The sequence below is a fragment of the Schistocerca gregaria genome, chromosome X, assembly GCF_023897955.1.
Source record: "Schistocerca gregaria isolate iqSchGreg1 chromosome X, iqSchGreg1.2, whole genome shotgun sequence".
NCBI lineage: Eukaryota > Metazoa > Arthropoda > Insecta > Orthoptera > Acrididae > Schistocerca > Schistocerca gregaria.
Genome location: NC_064931.1, coordinates 616,223,472 through 616,245,816, shown reverse-complemented (window position 1 = coordinate 616,245,816; position 22,345 = coordinate 616,223,472). Strand labels below are relative to the sequence as shown.

The 22,345-nt window shown below is 40.9% G+C and overlaps 1 protein-coding gene across 3 annotated transcripts in view; it reads right to left on the bottom strand.

Annotated features, from left to right (window-relative positions):
* LOC126297516 (uncharacterized) overlaps window positions 1–22,345 on the bottom strand; it is a 323,790-nt gene that overhangs the window by 29,243 nt on the left and 272,202 nt on the right. For all 3 annotated transcript variants that reach the window (XM_049988402.1, XM_049988404.1, XM_049988403.1), the window contains 2 exons: window positions 18,416–18,486; window positions 711–844 (listed from right to left, as the gene is read on the bottom strand). In XM_049988402.1, the coding sequence (XP_049844359.1) occupies window positions 711–844; window positions 18,416–18,486 (205 nt within the window). The remainder of the gene's footprint in view (window positions 1–710; window positions 845–18,415; window positions 18,487–22,345) is intronic.

Here is a 22,345-nt window from a genome sequence, read left to right as displayed (position 1 = left end):
CACATAACTTTTATTATTTAAAGAAGTCCCTGACAATTATTTTGATGCCTATTATGTACATATACATCAAGTGCAAAAATGGAAGAGGATATGCTATACATAACTTTTTCTGCTTGAAATGTTATTTCCCACATTTTACAGCATTTTTGTAAAGATACTTGAAAAGTCGAAGAGTGGGGTTTCACTGCACATGTAATCTGATGACATTTTAGTTATTGCTGTTTCACTGTCTTCGTTATTACTGTTAGACTGTCTGCAGGTTACATAAATTTCTGAAGACAGGTTTACATGCATCAAAACCATGGTCAAAGGTTTATTAATACCATCTTTTATTGCAGCTGGTTGGTTGCTTTGGATTCATTTATCGATTATGGTAAAATTTATCCTCTTCTTGAAAAATGCTGTTCTAGGGGCTGATGCTAATATACTGTTCAATGGGGAGAGCTTTAATTCATCTTGCTTTCAGTATTTAATTTAGTAAATAAAATAAGTAGCTATGTTTTAATCTATTTATCTTAACCCAATTTATATCGAGTTCTAGACACTGGATAATGATGAAAATCCAACATGACGACCACATGGCATATGGGGAAGTGGCTATTTATTTAGACCATGCGGTCTCGTTTAATTACCAATCAGTATCAAAAGGCAAAATAGTCATTTGAGTAATACTGAGCTACATAAGCACTATAACTACTTGTGTTACTGACCTGGGTGTAGCTGATAGAACACCATTGGATCTCTTGCTTGTGGGTAATCATCCACACGAGAACACCGCACACGTTTGAAGTACTCTAGTTCTGCCATGTGGCGTAGCTGTAAGGCCTTAATTTCTCGTTGTTGCCTAAAAATTGAGAAAGAGAAGCAGCTCATATTTTATTTTTTGGAATGATTCCACAAGGAATTTCAAAATGAGGACTGTAGTGACCTGTTTAATACTATACTATGTTCAAGTGTTATTCACTGCTGTTATTGACAACTTTACAGCCTTTGAGCTTGTGGTTTAGGCACTCAACAAAGAGACTAAATATTATTTTCTAAAATCTAGTTCACTCTCTGCCACACAGTCACATTTATCCATATATAACCATCAGAAACTGAAATCTTTTAATAGTCTACATATAAGCATTTTCTTTAAAAGGTAAGTAAAAAAATTAAGTGTTTAAAACAATGATTCAGAAAAAGGAAACTAAAAAATGGGTGATGGATGTGGTAGTCACATTACATACATAACTAAACAAACTCCTCTAAAAGAGGAGGCAACCACATATCACATAAAATGGGTGTAAGGTGTAAGGTTGAGCCAGATAGTAGGGGATTCTATCTTTATTTTCTTTAAAAAGGTTTATTTCATTTTCTTGTTATGGTCAAGCATTAGCCGGCAGCTTCAGCTGCCTGTAATTTTCTTGTCCCATGGTCTGGCAGCAGCAAGTCAGCACCGAGGTGGGCAATCTCGATCACGTTCCTCCCGCATGTGCTGATGAAGTAACGCTGCTTACGCGAAGCTGGCCAGGCCATGCTTCGGAACTTTCCATGCCAAAATTATGCAGCCTTCCTCAAGCTCGTGGTTGTCTCCCGTGGTCGTTGTGCCAAAGAAATCAGTAAATGGTGAGAAAGCCTATTGTCTGTGTTTTGATATGAGGGTTGTGAACCAAGTAACTACTCCAGACACATACTCCCCTACTGTGTATCTATGAAACCTTGGACTGACTAGGCAGCTGTAAGTTTTTCACCACCCTTTATTTGAGCTCTGAATATTATCAGATCCCTGTTGTATCTCAGGATTGCCGTAAAACTTGTTCCGTTGTACCTATGGGACTATAAGAATTTGTAAGAATGCCATTTGGTTTGAGGAATGCACCCACCACTTTTCAAAGATTTGTAGACTTCTTGTTGCATGGACTGAAACCCATGACATGTTTAGTATATTTAGACAACATTATCATTTTTTTAAGACCACAAAGGAACTGGCAGAGAGACTGAGGGATGTATTGGAAAGTTTGGAAGGAGCCCACCTGAGTGTGAAACTGGAGAAACTTTGCCCAATTGCAGGTACAATATTTAGGACATATAATAAGTGACGAAGATGTCAAACCAGATCCCCATTTGACCACAGCAGTAAAGGACTTTCCAACACCAACAAGTACCAAATAATTACAGTCATTCTTAGGCCTTGCAAATTATTATAGACTTTTGTGAACAATTATGCTACCATTTTTAAGCCCCTAACTGAACTATTGAAGAAGGGAGTTAGTTTCACCTGGACCAAGGAATGTGATGAAACGATGCAACAAATTCAACATGTTTTGACTAGAGCCCCTGTTCTAGCCTACCGAGATTCTGAAAAAGCATTTATTCTGTCGGTAGATGCCTCTTATTATGCTGTAGGAGTCATTTTGTCACAAGAAATCAATGGAGAAGAACAACCAATTGGTTATGCATCTTTACAGCTTAACAACGTGGAATTGAATTACAGTACATCTGAGAAGGAACTTTTAGCGTTCATGTTTGACGTAACCTATTTTCAATGCTACTTGTATGGGAGGAAGTTTATTGTCATCACGGATCACGTCGCATTACAGTGGATGTTAAGTTTGAAAGATCCCAGCAGCAGGTTAGCTCCTTGGGCTTTAAAACTGAGCGAGTTTGAAGATGAGGTAAAACATAATCCAGACAAGTTGCATCAAAATGCCAATGAGTTAAGCCAGAAGGTTAGAGTAATCATTGCCAATGATAGTTGTATTGAAGAATTGAGTGAAGCGCAGCAAAGAGATGTTGAATGCCAGACATATGAAACTTTGCCTGGAATTTTGTATCAAAAAACCCCACTGGGTAAACGAGTAGTAATCCAGAAAGAATTACGTCCTAAGGTAATAGCACAATGTCATGATAGCCTGCAACCGTGTCATAATGGTCTTTGTGCCACCAACTGTCAGATAGCCGCCCGTTATTTCTGGAAAGGCAGATGGTGCAATGTGGAAAAGTATATACAAAATTGTTTGCCCTGTGTTAGAAGGTCATTGCCACCTCAAACGTAGGTACCTTTACAACAAGTGCCAGAAGCCACTTGCTCCTGGGTCTTAATAGCAGCAGATATTGTCGGCCCTTTCCCTTTGAGTCCACAGAATAACAGATACATATTGTCAATTATAGATAATTTTTTCAGATTCCTAATTCTTGTCCTCATACTGGACATGTCAGCAGAAACCATAGCGCAAGCATTTGTCACCCACTTGGTGTTACCATACGGAAGTCCTGAAGCTGTACCTACAGATCAAGGCATGAACTTTATTTCAGCATTATTTACAGAAGTTTGTCGACTACTGCAAATCAAAAAGTGGAGAACGACCCCCTTTCACCCTAAGGCTAGCAGACGATTAGAGTGAGTCCACCACACAGTTACGAGTATGCTTTCTTATTATGTCAATAAAAATGATTCTGATTGGGACAAATACGTCCAATACATCACGTCAGCATATAATAGCCATGTCCATGAGGCAATGTGGAAAAGTATATACAAAATTGTTTGCCCTGTGTTAGAAGGTCATTGCCACCTCAAACGTAGGTACCTTTACAACAAGTGCCAGAAGCCACTTGCTCCTGGGTCTTAATAGCAGCAGATATTGTCGGCCCTTTCCCTTTGAGTCCACAGAATAACAGATACATATTGTCAATTATAGATAATTTTTTCAGATTCCTAATTCTTGTCCTCATACTGGACATGTCAGCAGAAACCATAGCGCAAGCATTTGTCACCCACTTGGTGTTACCATACGGAAGTCCTGAAGCTGTACCTACAGATCAAGGCATGAACTTTATTTCAGCATTATTTACAGAAGTTTGTCGACTACTGCAAATCAAAAAGTGGAGAACGACCCCCTTTCACCCTAAGGCTAGCAGACGATTAGAGTGAGTCCACCACACAGTTACGAGTATGCTTTCTTATTATGTCAATAAAAATGATTCTGATTGGGACAAATACGTCCAATACATCACGTCAGCATATAATAGCCATGTCCATGAGGCCACTGGATACTCCCCTGATGAGGCAGCATATGGCCGACCCATGAATTCACCTTCTGAAATTGACAAACTGCTCCCAGGTATTATATCCACGGATGTGAAAGGTTTGGTACGACGTTTAAAAGCTATTTTGAAGTAAGAGGAAACAATGCAAAAGCTATGGTTTGTCACTTAACAAGGAGTAATGAGAGAGCAATAATGCCCTAGTACAAGGTAGGAGATTTAGTGATGTTGGGCGATCTAGTAGTTAAGAAGGGAAGGGCAAATAAGTTTACTCCTATGTATGAAGGTCCATACCCCATCATGCAGCTTACTTCACTGGTAAAGGCTGAAATTCAGTTAGCAGCATGGACAGTGATCGTTCATTTTGACAGGTTAAAGTTGCATAAGGATTCCGAGCCACCTCCACTTGACAGTGAGGCAGAGCCTGCTACACATGTAGCTCCAGCTGAGAGGACATGAAAGAAAGTAGTGTAACCGCCTATAGTGTGACGACAAGGTAAGTTTTCATAATGCCAGGCAAGATAGATGCATGCAGTTTGTTTACGAACTGCAAGTCTTGCCCTCCCCGCCAAGCAAGCGGACTTTAGGATTCTACCCCTTCCCACTGCCTTGTGACACGGTACTCCCCACTCCTCTCCCTCCTCCCCACAGGCCACGCGCCTCTGCCGCGGTGGAGTAAGCCCCCATGCTACACTTCAGCACCTTCCACCATATGGTTGCAGTGTAACCAACAGACCTGAAGAAGATAGTTATAAAAATAAACTCACCAGCCTAATATTGCCTTACAGATTCTACTAGTTTTACTCTAGGCCAGAAATCTATTCATGTCACTTACTTGAATTTTCAGTATGGGGAAAAAAAAGTTTTTTTTGTTTTTGTAAACACCACCTAATCCATCAAAATAGGAAACGTTGGGGTCTCAAATTGATCTCTAGCTATGTTGTATTGCCACTCTCGTGGCTAATAAACAGAGCTATATGGCGTCAAGGAAGCTGACCTTGCCGTGGTATTTATTCTGTAAAGTGACCGCTGCGTGGGAAACATGTCAGCCAAAAGGATCGAGTTTGAAATGCCATCGTAAAATGAAGTACAGTGAAAACCAAGTTAATACCAATCCAGAATAACAGTTCTAACTACATACCCCGCTACTAATTCCACTAGTGATTAGCCCCGAGTTTCAAGTAAATGATATTTAAGAGAGTCAAGTTGTCACCACAGTTCATGCAGAAATATAAAATCTATCAACTACGTACATTTTAGAAGAACAGAGTGTCTAAGTGAGTAAATTAATTGTGACAGTTCTGTGAATTTTAACGATTGAGTTGTCTGCATCCCTTAAAAAGAAGACCCTCCATTAATAAATGTCGTGAATGACAAAGTAAGCCTGGAAGAAATTTAGTAACTGCCCAGAGGAATGTAACTCAGCATGTAGCAAGGAAAGCTACCCTGCCTCCACATACAGAGGCCCTGTTCTGCTCTCCATCACCGCCCCCACCGCACCCCCCGTTGGGATGAAGCCCAGCCATCTGTTTTGTATCCAGCACAGGCAAAAGAAACAACTGCTAAGAAAGCACACACTCCTGCATTCCTGAAGCGTCTAAGCTGTGTCACCTAGTGCAGTATACAATGATAGCTACGATAAATGCTAGCAAAAGCAAGAAGTACACGAAACATCTATACCTTATATGAGACCATTGTAACCTTCGCTAATACTACTACTACTACTACTACTACTACTACTGCTGCTGCTGCTGCTGCTGCTGCTGCTGAAGTTAATCTTTAATCTGTTGTAAAAGTATCACTGAGAATGTTTTATGTATGTACTAATCAGGAGTTGTAAAGAAGGGAGAGATAAAGGCTCCAATTGAACACCATACAAGTAACTTTCAACAGAGTAATAGTCAAAGTAAAATATAAAACTTCACACACTTCAGTTGGGAAAGAGAGAGTTCCTACTAGCATCAAACACATGACCTGCAAAGAGTTACTTGAGAAGTCATCTATGCCTCTATCTACAAGATTAGGTATACAAGTTACATTGGTAGTCACCATTAGTACTTTATAACCATCACTGAACCCGCCTTTCACAGAGAATTATTCTGGAGTTATGTAGCACTCGACGTCCTGCCCGTAGGACGGGCCCCTATGCCGCACATGCCAGCGTTGCTCCCGCACCAGTTAGATCCAGCCACATCCATAATGTCAGCACTCTGCAATCTTGCAAGCGCGACACCTGCTGCACCCTAGCGCCTCAAGCAGGACTGATTCTCAACATAGAATTATTAACCACTACAAGACGAATATTTTGTATAACTTTACGCTCATTTTCAACACTAAGGAAATTACCTTCCTTCCTATACACTCTACACATGGCAAATGGACTCTAATTTTATTCAAAAACAAAAACGCCGACAGGCAAGTTATGTCAACGTCATCGAGAGGCAACCAGTATCGATGAACCATCGTCAACGAGTATTAGGGAGCAGGTAGGTGAGAGAGTCAACATAAGAAACGACAATTATCTCAGCTCAATTGGTTAGGAGGCTGCCAACAACCAACATTATGTAGTTACGAGACAAGGAGTACAAATTAAAGCAGGAGATATCGTAAAAAAGAGGTTAACGTTTAATAATATCAAGGAGGGTAATGGCAGTTATTGATCTGAAAACTGAAGGATATATGAAAACACTTTAAACTAAAACATTGCTAAAGGAGGAATTAACTTGACACTGTACTATTATACAGCATTACTGATAACATTGGCGCACAGCATTCATGTAGGTAGACATACCAAAGACATGTCAATCAGTATGGAGATATAAACAATAGCATACACAGAATACTTATACTTATTTTGCTACAAAATATAACTGGAGAATAAGGGAGTTTTGTGTAAGGGAGATTGTATTTTGTACTTTTGCTTCTATCACAGTTTTGCCACTACATGTGTCACTGTGCTGAGTTGCCAATTACTTGTGTCTACATACTATTTTAAGTATTCATTTTGTCTATGTTTTATTATCAATTATTTACCAAGGCAATCCCCTAGAGTTTTGCCAGCACCAGTAATTTAGCATTTGTGTCAATGAGCCTAATGTTTCCATGTGTTAATTTTTTGCCAGAGTTATGAAGATAGTTATTTATTTTGTGTGATTTCAATTATGCCAGAGTAGGTTCCCAAGTATTGCCCATTATTTAAGTGTTTACTAATAATATTCTAGATAAGAAACCATTTTGGAAGAGTAACTTAAGATTTAATCATGCTTTATTTAATTTATGTTTGAATGCTTATTTGGAGGGACATGACGCATGCCTCCCTACTGTAGATAATGTAAACGGAATAAATAACTCCCACAGGTCAAGAGGTTTAGGCTGTACATCTCGTTCGTTAGATACCTGTGGGCAATCAATCCCCTCCGGCTCTTGTGTCAACTTACTATGTTCCCCTCTTGATGTTCATTGAATAATGAAGGCACCCTCTGCAATTCGTCCCCCCCCCCCCCCCCCTCCCCTCGACCACCGCAACACATTAAATGAGCAATCTGCTATTGCTGGGAACCAACCCTATTGAGAGCCAAAAATTATGTCTGCTGAGGTGTTTTGCCCTCCTCTGTATCACTTACTCCACTATCGAATCGGGGAAGCTATCCTGTTTTTCCTATTCCATCAAGGAGCGAACAGCTTGCTACTTCGTTCTGACAGTACCGGCCCTATCTACTTCTCCAGCCACATCAAATGAGATATTGTGCCTCCTTTCTAACAATTAAGCTCCGTCGTTCATTGTTCACGGGTTATCATGTGGGAGAGGTGATTGCCACCAATAAGTAACATTCGATTCTGCTGTCGTTCTACACGAGCACAACACCTAGTTCAACTGACTTCAAGAGGACAACCCGGAAGGGCACGCACCTTGCGTGACTCTACTGGCAATCACGCAGATCCCTAGTTGTCTATGTTGTTCCTTAACTTTTCAATTTCAGGGCATAGTCCATCCTACCCACTTTCATCTTTCAACTTTCAACAGAACGACATCTGAAGAGTCATGCATCTTGCATGAAGCAGCCAACAACCGCGCAGACTTCAGTTAACCACAATGTTCATTACACCTTTAGTTTTCATGCCACAGCCCATTCCATTTACTTTAATCTTTCATGTCAAAGAAGAGTTTACAAGAACAGTGCTCCATGCTCTCTGACGATCGCTGTTCAAGCACTGTAAGACGCAAACATCGTCTAGCTCGAAGCTTAACCGCCAGTAAGCGGAAATCTCAGTTCAAAACCTGTGCATTCTTTGACATTGTTCTTCCATTGTATTTTCTGAAGGATGACCAACTACTGAAGCAGTAGTATTTAACTGCATGATGTGTCTCAGGGCACTGCGATATATCCAAGGATAGATGCGAGTTTTAAGCAACTAGCTGGGCCTGATGAGGCCAGCACCAAGGAGTTACAGAGACGGCAAATTTAGTTGCAAAATGGTGAGAGTATGATGGCAAATTTGGTGGAGCAACAAAGATTTTTTTTTTTGTAAGAAGAAGTATGTAGCACTTGTCTTAGAATCGCAGTATTGTCATATGAACGGTTAAGTAGGCGATACTGTCGTGTCATGTCAACGATATGCCGTACATTCTACCTTCATAAAGGAAAAGCTCATCAGAAATTTCGTTCAGCTTAGTCTTTTCTAATTCAATACCTTACGGTTTCCATTTCCACTGTGGAAGTTTCTAGATTCTCATCATGTTTTGTTTTTCTCTTCTCTTCTTGTTCTCAACGATGTGGACATTCAACGACACAATTTTCGTGTCCGAGAACAGGAACCCGAACCTAGCACATGAACTTAGCTATTCAATGGGTGCAGGAGCCCATAATTACATGCCTTAAAATCATTGTTTTGTTGGTCTCATTGAATAAACCATATCTATTGTGCTCATCTATCCTTCTTACTCAATAATATCATACTTCCTTTTGTGACATTCATATTCGTCACTTCTCACTCTGAATCACATAAATGGTAACTTTTCATGCCAGTATTCATGCCCATTTACCTATGTTTTCCTACCTGAAAGTTCATCCATGATTCCTTTGTCAACTGAATTACCTGTTCTATCTAATATATCGAATGATCACCTTTTAACGTTAATCGATGTCCTTTTAAAACACGAGAGAGAGGATAAATTTCTTATGATTGCCTTTTAGCACATTTAAGTGAATGGCAGTCAGCCACTAATCTACATACAACTATTATACCAAGTGTCACAGTAACCACGGTCGCTGCTATTTTTATTATTGTACTGATATGGCTATTGTATAAAGAGAGATCTTGCAAATGGTTATGACCGTCCCCTCCAATAGTTCCAGAACCCCAGCCTTCTGGCGAATATTGCCCACGATTCGAAAGAGATGCCTATCAAGGCATGTGCCCTCCTTTGGTTTTAAGAGTTCAACTATGTTATTAACTAATGTGAAGACTGGTGTGCCGAGGATAACGCAACGCTCTGCGTCACACACTCAGCCTTGCGTGTAACTTCAGTGGTGATACGTATAAGATTTTAAATTCATTTAAGAAACAAAGACTCATGATTCAGACTATTACCTTCCAATGTGTTTTATTCACACTTGTTAACTGATGTAATTTTGTTTTGATGTTTTATAATATTTATTCCTTGTACTTGTGTAACCACAATATTCTTGAAGTGTGTAACACCCTTTGTGACCCCCTAAGAGGTCTTCAAAGTCTCTACACCCATCCGTAGTTTAATACCCCTGCTGTCTTTATTGGGAACCTTTAACAATCAAAGAATGTCTATTTTGTTTTTGCAAACTAAAATTTCCAACATTTAAATAACAATCGCGTTGAGCGAAATCACATACTTTTTTGCTCCCACAGAAGGGGGAGGAGTGTACGGTTGAGCCTGATAGTAGGGGATTCTATCTTTATTTTCTTTCAAAAGGTTTATTTCATTTTCTTGTAACGGTCAAGCATTAGCCAGTAACTCCAGCCGCCTGTAAGTTTCTGCTGGCAGCAGCAAGTCAGCACCGAGGTGGGCAATCTCAATCACACGCCTCCCTCGTGTGCTGACGAAGTAACGCCGCTTAGACAAAGCTGATCAGGCCACGCTTCGGAACTTTCCATGCCACCCCCATGGTTTTCTCGGCTCCAGGCCAATTAGGGCAGAGGAAATCTTGTGGCTGTGCTAGAGGTACCCTGTCACCCGTCGGCCGAAAACGCTTTCTCTGCCGCGTGCCTGGTGGCTGTGATCATCATCCTCCTGGAGCTGTGGTGCTGAGGACTTCATTTCTCTAGCTGCCACGCCATTCAGACTTGCCCAAATGGCAGCCACCACTTTTCTTTTTTGCCAATCTTGTACCAGTTGTCAAGAAATATCTACACTACTGGCCATTAAAATTGCTACACCACGAAGAAATGCAGATGTAAACGGGCATTCACTGGACAAATATATTATACTAGAACTGACATGTGCTTACATTTTCACACAATTTGGGTGCATATATTCTGAGAAATCAGTACCCAGAACAACCACCTTTGGCCGTAATAATGGCCTCGACGCGCCTGGGCATTGAGTCAAACTGAGATGGCGTGTACCGGTACAGCTGCCTATACAGCTTCAACATGATACCACAGTTCATCAACAGTAGTGACTGGTGTATTGTGATGAGACAGTTGCTTGGCCACCATTGACCAGATGTTTTCAATTGGTGAGAAATCTGGAGAATTTGCTGGCCAGGGCACCATCGAACATTTTCTGTATCCAGAAAGGCCCGTACAGGATGTGCAACATGCGGTCGTGCATTATCCTGCTGAAATGTAGGGTTTCGCAGGGATCGAATGAAGGATAGAGCCACGGGTCATAACACATCTGAAATGTAACGTCCACTGTTCAAAGTGCTGTCAATGCGAACAAGAGGTGACCGAGATGTGTAACCAATGGCACCCCATACCATCTCGCTGCGCAATACGCCAGTATGGCGATGTCGAATACACGCTTCCAAAGTGCGTTCACCGCGATGTCGCCAAACACGGATGCGACCATCATGATGCTGTAAACAGAACGTGGATTCATTCGAAAAAATGATGTTTTGCCAATCGTGCACCCAGGTTCGTCGTTGAGTACACCATCGCAAGCGCTCCTGTCTGCGATGCACCCTCAAGGGTAACTGCAGCCAAGGTCTCCGAGCTGATAGTCCATGCTGCTGCAAATGTCGTCAAACTGTTCGTGCAGATGGTTGTTGTCTTGCAAACGTCCCCATCTGTTGACTCAGGGATCGAGACTTGGCTGCACGATCCATTACAGCCATGCAGATAAGATGCCTGTCATCTCGACTGCTAGTGATACGAGACCGTTGGGATCCAGCACGGTGTTCCATATTACCCTCCTAACCCCATCGATTCCATATTCTGCTCATAGTCATTGGATCTCGACCAACGTGAGCAGCAATGTCGCGATACGATAAACTGCAATCGCGATAGGCTACAATACAACCTTTATCAAAGTAGGAAACGTGATGGTACGCATTTCTCCTCCTTACACGAGGCATCCCAACAACGTTTCACCAGGCAACGCCGGTGAACAGCTGATTGTGTATGAGAAATTGGTTGGAAACTTTCCTCATACCAGCACATTTTAGGTGTCACCACTGGTGCCAACCTTGTGTGAAGGCTCTGAAAAGCTAATCATTTGCATATCACAGCATCTTCTTCCTGTCGGTTAAATTTCGCATCTGTAGCACGTCATCTTCGTGGTGTAGCAATTTTAATGGCCAGTAGTGTAGATATAATGGAGCACCAGATGATGGACAAAAGCTCACAATGTATAGTGCAATGTGTCTATAACAAATATCAAACTTTTTTAAAAAGATTGTATACAGATCACTAATTTATAGAACTACTGTAAATAAACAGAAAAAACGTTGCACACTGCAGTTTGCATACCACAGCTCTACTGCTAACTGAAGAATCCTCTTCTTGGAGAGATAACGCATATGTCATCATCATCATCATCATCATCATCATCATAATCATCAAATTTAAATGTGGTTTGACTTGCATCATGCCTTCTGAGTGATTAGAATGAAGTTGGGAGGAGCCAATTGGTAGATATCACCATGCATCCTTTTATTCTGCAATCTAAGTCACTTTCCCTCCTATATACATATGGTACACTACCTTGACTGTGAAATCATGAATTGCGTGGGTAGAGCTCACTGTCATATCCTGATTAAAAGCTTAGACAGGTGGTGCGTCTGCTAACACAGTACCCAGCACAACAACACTACTCCCCCCCCCCCCCCTCTCCGCCTTCTGTCTTTGTAGAAGGAGAAAGCCACTGTGAATATCTAGGATATGCTTTACTCCTACGTACATGTATGGAACACAAAATTTTGAACTTCCCCGGTATTTAAATTCTTCCATAAAATTTCAGGTGAAGTGCTGGGTGTCAATAACCTGCTGCCACACGTATGTACCTGAAAATGACCAAAAGAATGGGTGCTGAACTATTGTGGCAGCAAGTTACTGACATCAAGCAGTTTGTCTGAAATGTAAGGGAACAATGCATAGAATAGTTTGAGACTGCAATGACTCAGAGAAAATAAAGAACCCTTATGAAGGACTACTTCTTGTGTACAGTGCTGTCTTCTAAGCAAATTTAGTTCTCCACCAAAGACGGTGCGTGCATTTCATGTGTGTACCTTGATAGAAAATAAAAACAGCAGTCTCCTGCTTTTATCCATAGGTACAGACTATATAATTGCAAAGGCTAATACAAATTAAAAAGACAAATTCAAAACTACCTGTTGGAGTACGATATTATTTTTTATTTTAATTAATATAAAATTACTCAGCCATAGTGCCATGCAAGGCATCCAACAACCAACAGTGTAACACACTGGTGGTTGTAAGACAGATAAAATGTCATTATGAACAACATATCATGAAGGCAAGTAGCAGTTCAACAGCCTCAACCAGAGGCCGAGTATAGCACTGGCCCTATACGAGTGTTGTCAACCTAATATCCTCAGAGTGAGCAGCACCATGGCAGACTTTTCCAGCTCACAGACAGCAGTTTGCAAACAGCCATTGCACAGATGGCCAGTCCACACCTTATATGCAGTACCATGCTGGATGAGCACGATAGGAAGTAGGTTACAGTACGCTTGTTCGCCCACTGCTTGAATACTGCTCAACAGTGTGGGATCCGTACCAGATAGGGTTGATAGAAGAGATAGAGAAGATCCAACGGAGAGCAGCGCGCTTCGTTACAGCATCATTTAGTAATCGCGAAAGCGTTATGGAGATGATAGATAAACTCCAGTGGAAGACTCTGCAGGAGAGACGCTCAGTAGCTCGGTACGGGCTTTTGTTAAAGTTTCGAGAACATACCTTCACCGAAGAGTCAAGCAGTATATTTTGCTCCCTCCTACGTATATCTCGCGAAGAGACCATGAGGATAAAATCAGAGAGATTAGAGCCCACACAGAAACATACTGAAAATCCTTCTTTCCATGAACAATACGAGACTGGAATAGAAGGGAGAACCGATAGAGGTACTCAGGGTACCCTCCGCCACACACCGTCAGGTGGCTTGCGGAGTATGGATGTAGATGTAGATGTAGGGCAACCTAGGCCATAATACCTATGCCTCATCACAGGCGAGCTGATGGGCATTTGCAGGTGCTTGTGCCCCCATGGGGCAAAGTTGAAGCAGCTTGATCTACAGTCTGAAATCCTCACTGACAAGTTGGTCTTATGGACTGGCACTCTTCCAAAGTCTTCATACTCCAAGGATTTGGTAGTCAGTGCGCGGACAACAATTTCTTAAAGCAATACATCACAATTGTCAAAAACACTTCAAAAAATTTACTCTGGAAAATTCCATACACTGTTAAATATAAAACGTGTTGAGATTTTTAACAGAGCCATCCATAGCTATGTGCATTGCATTCTGGTCATGTTATCATGAGGTGGTTGGGCTGATTGTCAGTAGATGCAATTTCTTTTTTAACTTTTCTTTGAATGTTATATTATTAAAGTTAATCAACTTTTCTTTTTATTACAAAATTGTTATACAATAATTCCCAGCAGATTGAAACTGTGTGCCACACCTACCCGAAAACAACTCATGATCCATCCTCACAGCTTAACTTCCACCAGTATCTCAACTCCTACCCTCCCAACTTCACAGAAGTTCTCCTATGAAACTCGCAGGACTAGCACTCCTGGTAGAAAGGATATTGTTGAGACATGCGTTAGCAACAACCTGGGTGTGGTTTCCAGAATGAATTTTTATGCTGCAGCAGAGTGTGCACCAATATGAAATGACCCGGCAAACTAAAACAGTGTGCTGGACTGGGGCTCAAACCAGAGACTTTCACTTACTTCCTGGCAGAACACTTGTCCACAAAAGGCAAGGAGCCCAGGTTCAAGTCCCTGCCTGGCACACATTTTTATCTGCCAGGAAGGTTCATAAACACAAACACAAACACACACACACACACAAACACACACACACACACACACACACACACACACACACACACACACACTGCTGAGGAGTGAAAATTCACTCTGAATACAATATTTGTTAATTAAGGAATCAGTGTAACACTTACTCCTAAAATTGAAGTGAAAAAGAAGTTGTGCCCACCACAACGTCTCCTCCTGAGAAACCCCATCATGCGTGCACTGACCAGTTGAGAAGCCTCAGTGGCCTTGCAGAATTGTGTACAGATATTTAAAGATGTCAAAATGTAGAAATGTCTTGCCTTCGGATCTCTCATGTTTTGCAAGCAATTTAGTTTCTTTTCAAGGAATTAGCACAGAAAATTTACTAATATTTTTACAGTGTTTCTGTTACGCAGTTAGTTCAAACAAATTAGAAAATATTTTGTTGAGCCCAACCTACATAGGTAGGAATGATCGTCAAAATAAAATAAGAGAAATCAGAGCTCGAACAGAAAGGTTTAGGTGTTTGTTTTTCCTGCGCGATGTTTGGGAGTGGAATGGTAGAGAGACAGTATGATTGTGGTTCGATGAACCCTCTGCCAAGCACTTAAATGTGAATTGCAGAGTAGTCATGTAGATGTAGATGTAGAAACATTGTAAGCAGAGTTAAACCTCAATAAAATAGTATCCTCTGGAGAGAATCTAAAAAAGAGCAAGAACTTGAAAATTTTTTATGAGTAAAGAGAAATGCATGAGACACTAGCAAGTAAATTGTTTCACCAAAGGCAAGTACTTTTAAAACAGAATCATGAGGGATCAATTTGTTTGTAAACATTCTGCGACTACATCATCAAGCTGGTAACTAAAATCAAGTGGAAAGAAGAACCTAACAATGATGATGGAAAATCCCAATACCAAGGTGTCTCCAAATATTATATCTTCTGGTAGTTTTTTGCACTTTCATAGGGTCATACGATGTTCAATAAATGATGTCTACATGGAAAGCCCTACTGTACAGCTGCTTATATCAGGTGTGACCAAAAAGTAATGGGAATTTTTGTTTTTCTTGAAGCATCTTTATTTATTTATCAACATCAACTTTGTCCCTTTCATATATAATACACGTGCCAGCTTTTTCCAATCTTGGAAGCACTTCTGGAACTTCCTTTTCATTACAGTGTTCAGCTCCTTTAGGAATTCTGTTTTCATTTCATCAGTGGTGGCAAAACAATGTCTTTTCATTGTTCTCTTCAGCCTTAGGAATAGAAAGAAATTGCAGGGGGCCATATTCAGCAAATACAGTGGCTGAAGCAACATAACAGTTTTATATTATCAAAGTTCATCAACTTTTCTTTTTATTACAAAATTATAATTTCCCACCTGATTAAAACTGTGTGCCACACCAGGTCCTGAACCATGGGCCTTTGCCTTTTGTGGCCAAGTGCTCTACCAACTGAGCTACCCAAAAAATCATGAAGAAGCATTGAGGTGTCAGAGGGAACATTATTGTGATGCAATTTCCCTCAGTGGTTTTGCCACAATTCTGGTTTTTCTTTGGATTGCTTCACGCAAATGGCATAACTTCTAAGTAGTATTTTTTTATGACTATATGCAGGAACTCATGATCATGAGCACTATCCCATTGTAAACAAAGGAAACAATGAGAAGTATGTTCAAATGTGATCGAAGTGGTCAAATTTTTTGGTACTGGTTCTTCAGGCAGTTTCCATTGGGACGGCTGGGCCTTGGTTTCAATGTCATACCCATATACCCATGTTTTGTCACCTGTTATAACCGCCTTTAGAATTTCTGGATCACCAACAACTTCATTTAGCAATTCCCAAGCAATGTCTTCACAATGTTGTTTTTGGTCAAAGTTCAACAATTTCGGAAAAAAAACTTCACTGCCACACGTTCCATGCCCAAAACTCCCAAAAATACTGCTTGGCATGAACCAAAAAATATGCTCACATCATCAGCAATATCTCTGGTGGTGATCAGTTATTTTCCAAAACAGTTTTCTTTACTACTTCCACATTTTCATCAGTTACTGGTGTGCTAGAGCATCCAGGATGTGTCTTCAACATCTTCTCCCCCTCTTTGAAATGTTTGTATCACTCGTAAACTCTCATCTTACTAATAGTAAATTTGCCAAACACACCCAAGGGGTTTTCCACTCCATGGGCTTTTTAATACAGCTTTTTACTATGACAATAATGTGCTACAGAAGCATAGTTAAGTAGCTACACCATAGTAAAGTAGCTACACAACCACAGTAAAGTATCTACACAAGCATATACACCCATACCCTGGTTAAAATTTAAATTGGGAACATATCCTGTCAGATTAATCTGTTTAACATGTATGAAGCTGGTAGGTTAGGTTAGGTTCACATGACACTCATCTTTGTTTCCCCAAACTTTTTGTAAATTTCCTGTCCCAGAAAGCTGTTCCACATGAACACCATTACTGAAGGTCACAATACTGCATAGCTGCAAAGTGTGTGCATATTTCACTTTTTGTATGGAAAAGACAGAAATATATGTTTAAGCCATGTGTGCCTTTAACACACAGCTGCTTTACTGATTTGAAAGTGTAATGTATTTATAAACTTGGTGTCACTCAAATAGTTTTCAGACTGCTTATTTTATTAAAATAGACAGCTTACAACACACAACTTGTGTTCTATGACAGAAATATTAAATTCAGAATTGCATAACAGCAAAATAACCTCCCATCTTACAGTTGCACAATTAATTTACCTGTTTCTGGCCTAACTGCACTGCAATTACTGAAGAACTCTTCACAGGTTACAAACATTTTCAAAATTAAATGTTTGCACAGACAGCAGAGTCCACATTGCAAACACCTGTTGTCAAAATCAGAAGTTTGAGGAAGTGATATAAGTGTACCCACTCCAATTTTATTTGAAGGAATTTTCAGTAGAATGGCCCAGAATAATAGTTAAATACCAGAGATATATGAATTATATAATGGAAAATTAATTCACACAGAAACAGTATGACATAATTATGGAAGCTTACATGGAACAATAGGCAAATCTAAGTCCCCAGCAGGCACAAATGATCAGTCAGAGCTGATCAGCCCCAAACTGATTTATCTTGAGGATGCAATTTGTTTTATGGCAGTATCTTCTTTATAGCTTGGTTTATTTGAGCGAGAGGACCAACCAGCAAGGTCATCGGTCCAACTTTATTGCACTTATGCTTGATTATACTTCTACCATTTCTTTATAGTTTTTTGTCTTTTCTAGTATCACTGAGGAAGCACTAAAACACTTGTTAAATTGTACTGAGTGAAGGGAGTGGTTCTCTCCTTGCCACAAATTTTGCTAAAGAACATGATTATGTATCACGTTAGCTTCAATAATTGTAATTTCAAGACTAAATGAACACCATTTTCCTATTTAATAACATATTTCAACCAGAAATTTGGTGTTTTTTGCAAGTTAAAATTTTTATACCAATGTAGGCATAATTTTCAATAAGCTACCAATGATGCTTGTTTGACTGTTACTCATAACAGAAAACTCCCAAAAATTGCTGACACGTCTTCTGTGACTTCCACAATGTGTGACCCCAATTTCTCTCATTTGGTTACGTTAACGCTCCATTAGATGTTACTATTAGTCACCCCCAGATAATAAAAATCTACTGTAACACATTCCACTGACATATGTGGAGACACATGATCATAGAAAGAACTAAAGTTGCTGATGGCATTTTTCAAAACCAAATTTCATGACTTCTAAGCTCTACCTTATAAGAAGCAGAAAATTGAAACATGGCCCCCGCCCCCCAGTGGCAGAGGGGGAGGGGGGGAGGAGAGAGAGAGGGGGGGGGGGGGGACCAGTTCACTCTACTAACAAACCAATGAGCACCATTTGCGTTGCAGCTTTTAAACTCACCTTTCAAGCAATCGTTGTAGGGCAATATTATCATCTTCTCTTAGAATTTGAGGTTCGCTGGCTCCTGGACCCTATAAAAACACCACCAACACAATTTCAGTAACAATTTGTGATTAAAATCAGCTGATTTAAATATATAACTTAAAAATATGGTGACTCCCATTACAAGTGGATAAATAACAGAGGGAAGATTAGAGTTAGATGAAACACCAAAACCAAAGGTCATCTGATACTGACCACAAGCTCAAATTGCACAAAGATAGAGAAGGAAAAATGTCATGACATTTTCAAAGTATCCATCCATATATTTTCTGACCAATGATGAAATGTGTGTTAGATGTGATTGTACTCTGATACATGCCACATAATACAACAACTTACATCTTGTTTCAATAAGCATGAACACTTCATAATGACATTTTAGCCTTGAAACTAATTGAGATTAAGATATTAAAGTGTACTGTGGCGATATTATTTCCTGAAATCCAGACATTTGCTTTAAAGGATTAAGGAGACTCACAGAAAATGTAAATCTGGATGGTCAAACAAGGGGCATTAAACCCACTCATTCCAAATGCAAGTGCATTGTCTTAATCACTGCTCTAGATAGACCGTCAGTGACAGAGCACCTTGTGTTCCTGAAGCTAAGAAGGCAAGTACACCATGCGTTTGTTGTATATTTTTTACGAGCTTCCAGCAGGAGTGACTTATTTATTTACAGGTACCTGTGTAGTTACTAGATTATTTTTGTAATTTCTTGCATGTTCGAGTGCCTACTAGGCACAAGCTTTTATTTTAATAACAGTGTAGTGTAACATGCCGCTGTTGCTACTGACCCTTATATTGACCCTCAGATTGAACAGGCTTTTGTTTGTTTTGGTTAGGGTATCTCTGTGTCATTTAGATCATTAGTGAGAGAGCACTTCGAATTCCTGCTGCCAATAAGCGGAGTACATCGTTCATTTGTTGTATATTTTTACAAGCTTCAAACGAGAGCAACTGCAGTAATGGATAAACACTGTGATTGCTATGTACAGATGTGAGCTGAGTTGGTGACCCTTCACTCACAGCTCAGGCTGCGTTGGCTTCTGTAACACAGTTTGAGGCTGCTGCCAAGGGGATCATTGTGGGCGGTCGGATGCGGGGATGCGAGAGACGTCGAGCACGTCCCACATGTCACCCGATTGGTCCACTGCTGTGGCCACCCCAGGTACTGCCTGCACTGAGGTTGACCCCTCACCTGTGGTCGAGTGGGATATTATTGCAAAGTCAGGCAGGCACCGAAAAACTTTCTGAGGGGCCAATCACATGGTCTCCCTGGTTCGTTTGATGAACAGGTTTCGGGTGTTATCTGAGGCTGACAATATCTCTGAGCTGGATGCAGTCGTTCACCCTGTTCCAGAGGAAGCTTCTCGACTCGCAAGGTCTGGGCGTTCACAGAGGGTGGGTTTGCTGGCAGTTTGGAGCTCCAACGTTAGGCAGGTAATAGGGCCCCTTAGGAACATGGCTGCCAAGGAGGGTAAGGAAGCCAGTGTGCACTCCTTGTGCATACCAGGCGGTTTCAGTCCAAATGTGGAAAAGCTGCTTCCGAATGCCATGAAGAGTAAAGGGTGCAGCCAGCTGCTGGTGGTGGCGGCTCTTGTCGGTACCAATGGAATATATCGCTTTAGATCGGAGGAGATTCTCTCCGGTTTTGGGTGCCTAGCGGAAATGGTAAAGACTGCCAGTTTTGCTTGAGGTATTAAGGTGGAGCTCACCACCTACAGCATTGTCGACAGAACCAACTGTGTTCCTTTAGTGCAGAGCTGAGTGGAGGGTCTGAATCAGAGGCTCAGGCGGTTTTGTGACTATGTAGGCTGCAGATTCCTTGATGTGCACCATCGAGGTGGTTGGATTCCGGATTCCGCTTAATAGGTCAGGAGTTCACTACACACAGGAAGCGGCTACACGGGTAGCGGGGGCTGTGTGCAACGGACTGGGCAGTTTTTTAGGTTAGAGAGCCCCAGGGAACCACAGGAAGAGCGTCCGTCTAAAATGGGGCAGGTAAAACACAGCAAGTTAGTTGTAGAAATGATCAGTATTATAGTTGTAAATTGTCATAGGTGTGTTGGGAAAGAACCAGAGCTTCAAACTCTAATAGGAAGAACTGGAGCTCAAATAGTTATAGGTTTAGAGAGCTGGCTAAAGCCAGAAATAAGTTCAGCAGAATTTTTTTCTAATGATCTAACAGTGTTCAGAAAGGATAGATTAAATACAAATGGTGGTAGAATATTTATTGCTGTCAGAAGTATGAGGGTGAGTCAAATGAAAACCTTCAACTTGTAATAACAAATCGGAATTTCGCACCGTTATCCTGTAAGTCGGTAAGTGTGCTACGAACAACGTGCAGAATGGTCTGTAGGTGGCAACATAGTACAGATGCACACATACCATCACAGCATCAGTATAAAGATGGCTGTCCCAATTGCGACTTGCACCAGGGAAGAACAGTGTTCTGTTATTTGGTTTTTGCGTAGTGAAAGTGTGAAACCTATTGAAATTCATCAATGAATGAAGGTTCAGTAAGGAGATGCATGTTAGTCACAGCAGCAAGTCTATGAATGGAGTAAGAAGTTCGCAAATGGTGTGACTTCAGTGGAAGATGTTCCTCGTCCGGGTCAGGCACAATGAGTTGTTACTCCACAAAACATTGCAGCAGTTGAAGCCATAGTGAAGGAAAACTGCCAAGTGACACTGAATGACATTGCAGCATGTTTACAGATTAGTCATGGGTCAGCACACCACACTGCATGATGTGCTCCAGTTTCACAAAGTGTCTGCAAGATGGGTGCTACGGCAGCTGACTCCTGAAATGAGAGAATGGCGTGTTGATGCTTGTGAAGAACTTCTTCAGTGCTTTGAACGAGAAGGTGATGGCTTCCTTGAAAGAATCATTACTGGGGACGAAACCTGGGTTCACTTCCACAAACCAGAAATGAAGAGAGGAAGCAAGGAATGGTGCCATTCCTCATCAGCAAAACCAAAGTAGTTTCGAACAGAACCATCAGCAGGGACACTCTTTTGGGACATAAAAAGGGGTCATTTTGGAGCATTACATGCCTAGATGGATCACAGTCACCAGTGCATCATACAAAGATCTCCTAAAAAATCATCTGCGGCCTGCAATCAAATCAGAGCGACGTAGATTGTTGTCAGCAGGTGTCCTTTTGCAACATGACAATGCAAGGCCCCACATTGCCCATACAACAGTTGCTACAATCACAGACCTGCATTTTGAGTGTCTTCTTCATCCACCATACTCACCAGACCTTGCCCCAAGTGATTTCCACATGTTTGGAGCACTCAAAGACGCAATGGGAGGAAAGAAGTTCTGTTTTGATGAAGAGGTACACCACGCGGTGCATGAATGGTTGTGTGGACTACCAAAAGAAATTTTTTCTAAAGGAATTTATGCACTTTGTAAGTGCTGGAGGACTTGCACTGAGTGTGTGTGTGTGTGTGTGTGTGTGTGTGTGTGTGTGTGTGTGTGTGTGTGTGTGTGTGGTTGGGGGGGAATTATGTTGAAAAGTGATACAGCTTTGTACCATTTCTGCACAATAAATAATATTTTAAAAAAATTTAAGGTTTTCATTTGACTCACCCTCGTAATTTGCCTTGTAGTGAAATTGAAGTATATAGTTCCTGTGAAGTAGTATGGGTAGAGGCTACACTTGACAACTGGACTAAACTATTAATTGGGTCATTTTACAGACCCCCGGACTCAGAAGATACAGTTGCTGAATGGTTCAAAGAAAACTTGAGTCTCATTTCAAATAGGTACCCCACACATACAACTATATAGTCAGTGGTGACTTTAATCTACCCTCAACATGATGGAGAAATTATACGTTTAAAGCCAGCAGCAGGCATAGAACATCATCCGAAATTGTA